This window comes from Coenobita brevimanus, chromosome 89, assembly GCF_032717465.1.
Source record: "Coenobita brevimanus isolate Jiangsu-jjx chromosome 89, ASM3271746v2, whole genome shotgun sequence".
Taxonomy (NCBI): domain Eukaryota; kingdom Metazoa; phylum Arthropoda; class Malacostraca; order Decapoda; family Coenobitidae; genus Coenobita; species Coenobita brevimanus.
In genome coordinates this window covers 26,913,310-26,916,083 of record NC_137042.1, presented here as the reverse complement: position 1 = coordinate 26,916,083, position 2,774 = coordinate 26,913,310, and the positions used below count along the sequence as shown (strand labels likewise).

The 2,774-nt window shown below is 52.2% G+C and overlaps 1 protein-coding gene across 1 annotated transcript; it reads left to right on the top strand.

Moving 5' to 3' along the window:
- The first annotated feature begins 396 nt into the window (after window positions 1–396).
- Window positions 397–1,813, top strand: LOC145411328 (MFS-type transporter SLC18B1-like). The gene has a single exon (XM_080281357.1). The coding sequence runs from the start codon at window positions 397–399 to the stop codon at window positions 1,768–1,770; it is 1,374 nt and encodes a 457-aa protein (XP_080137483.1). The 3' UTR covers window positions 1,771–1,813.
- The last annotated feature ends 961 nt before the right edge of the window (window positions 1,814–2,774 follow it).

The window sequence follows — 2,774 nt, the reverse complement described above, 5'->3', positions numbered from 1 at the left end:
CCCGACCCCTACACACTCACACCTTACCAGTCCGACCGTCTGGCTGGACCTTTGCCGGGCTTCTCCGCCTGTAGCCTCACTCGTGCCCTTATATCTCCACCTACCGCGCCTCCTGCGAGAGATAAAAGATAACAAGAGGACTACAAGAGATAGATATAGTGGATACAAGAGATACAGTAGAATTGCAAGAAGTATAGTCGCCTGCAACAAGGAGATCAAGTAAATCCACAGGAGATAGACACCACCTGCCGGGCCTCCTTCAAGAGATTCAAATACCATAGACCTGCGGTTGATACAGTGGACATTATTTGTATTATTAGGTAACTTTTGTGGATTTTAGAGCCGGAAGTGGAATTAGTGGAACATTGAACGAGAAGTGGAATTAGAGGTGCGAGTATGGCGGGGTACACACGGCGGCAGTGGGTGACTCTAGTGGTGTTCAGTGTGGCTCAGTTCTGCAATGCCGTGTGCGTATCCCTACAGGCGCCCTTCTACCCGGCCGAAGCTGAGAAGAAGGGAGCCACGGCCACACAGTACGGCTTCGTGTTCGGCGTGTTCGAGCTGACGGTGTTCCTCGTCAGCCCCATCTACGGAAGGTTCATGAGCAAGTGGGGCCCCAAATTCATCAACAACGCCGGCATCTTCACCGTCTCCGTGATGTGCGTCATCTTTGGGTTTCTGGATCGCCTGGATGACACAACCTCCTTCATCGGGTTCTCCTTCGCCGTGAGGATCGTGGAGGCCATAGGTAACGCCGCCTTCGTCACCTCCGCCTTCAGTATCATCGCCAAGGAGTTCCCCAAGAGTGTAGGAGCTGCCTTCGCCACCATGGAAACGTTCTTTGGCCTTGGTTTGATTGTTGGGCCGACCGTAGGAGGGGCGCTATACGAGTTAGGAGGATACACCTTGCCCTTCGGAGTGCTTGGGGGTGTCCTACTAGCAGCCGCCCTTATGACCTGCTGCTGCCTGCCCTCCGTAGGCGCTGAGGCTAGTTCCGATGCACAGACTTCCAGGGGGGAGTTTCTGGCTGCGCTTAGACTACCATCCATCATCCTGGCCTGCTTCGCCATCACGTCCGCCTCCATCAGTATCGGATTTCTGCAGGCCACCTTAGAGCCACACCTGCGTCCCCTACACCTGTCCCCGCTCAAGATGGGGCTCATGTTCGTGCTCAATGGATCCACCTACGCCCTCACCGCACCCTTCTGGGGCTGGCTGTGCGACAGACACGTGTCACCTCGCTCCGTCACTGCCTTCGGTGCCGTAGTAGTGGTGGTCGCTTTCTCCTTCGTCGGCCCGATGCCATTTCTGCCTCTAGACACGAGCCTTGGCCTTTGTATCGGGTCCCTGATCATTCACGGAGTCGGATTCGGTGCAGAGCTGGTGTCTACCTTCGCGGGGGCGCACAGGGACGTAGTTGCCAGTGGATTTCCTGACGACCTAAGCACCTATGGACTAGTATCAGGAATTTGGACCTCAACCTTCGCCCTGGGCTGCTTCATTGGCCCATCAGTTGGTGGGGTACTCATGGACGCCGTCGGATTCAAGTGGGCCACGGTTCTGGTAGCGGCGTTGCACCTGTTAGTAGCGTTAAGCACAGGTGTGTACATGTTCTGTGGCGGTAGTGATCCCGGCCGGCTGTACTCCACTACACACCACAGCCTGGCGAGCGACAAGGACGAGGGCCGCTCCCTGCTGTACCCCAAGGACGACGACTCCACCTATGGCAGTGCGGGGTCCTCACAGGAAAATCTTGGGCCGATACCTTGATAGGAATGTAAAAATTGTTGTAAATATTGTCTCACCCCGTGGCCCGCACCACACACACACACACACACACACATACACACACACACATACACACACACACATACACACACACACATACACACACATACACACACATACACACACACACACATACACACACACACACACACACACACACACACACACACACACACACATACACACACATACACACACATACACACACATACACACACATACACACACACACACACACACACGCACACACGCACCCGCACCCGCACCCGCACCGGCTTCCGCACGGGCGGGTGGCAAGGGTCGCCCCCAAATGGACGGGACATCCCTCCCCTCCGGCAGGAGCTTGAAGGCCCCCCGATTGTGGCAGTGAGGGGAGGAGTAGGTGGCAGGCCTCTGACACTGGTGGCGCTTTGATGGGGGTGGCAGCGTGAGTGGTCCCGTCCTGTGCTCAATTATAGTATAGGGTCATATTCTCTTGACGTGTGTGATTTAGCAGTTTATCACGTGCATGACACCTGAATATTTATTCCTCGTGTATGTTGGTGTTACAGGCTGCCTTAAAATTTTGTATAACATACGAGAGTATTATGTAGTGTCGTACATTTTTTTAATTTTATAAGTTTTATATTAGGTGCAAGTATATATACTGGTATATATATAATATTAAAATGTGATATACAGGTTTGGTTTCTGTTGGAGAGGTGTTGAGAATACGGTCCATGGAGCAGTATTGTAAGTGGCGAAGGAGGCTCCGTAGCACATTTGCCTTGGCGATTTATTTAGCACTTTACACCATTAGCACTCTCTTGTATCTTTATTTTATCGCATTAATGTCGACATTATTTGCATATTGAGGCGTAATATTGGGAATAATTCGCTAAGGATGAGGTGTCAAGTAATTCAAACCACCTAAAATGTGGCCATAGACTCGGTACAGACACCGCTCACGATCGCATTTGAAATGGCTCTGGAGATTACGTAACATT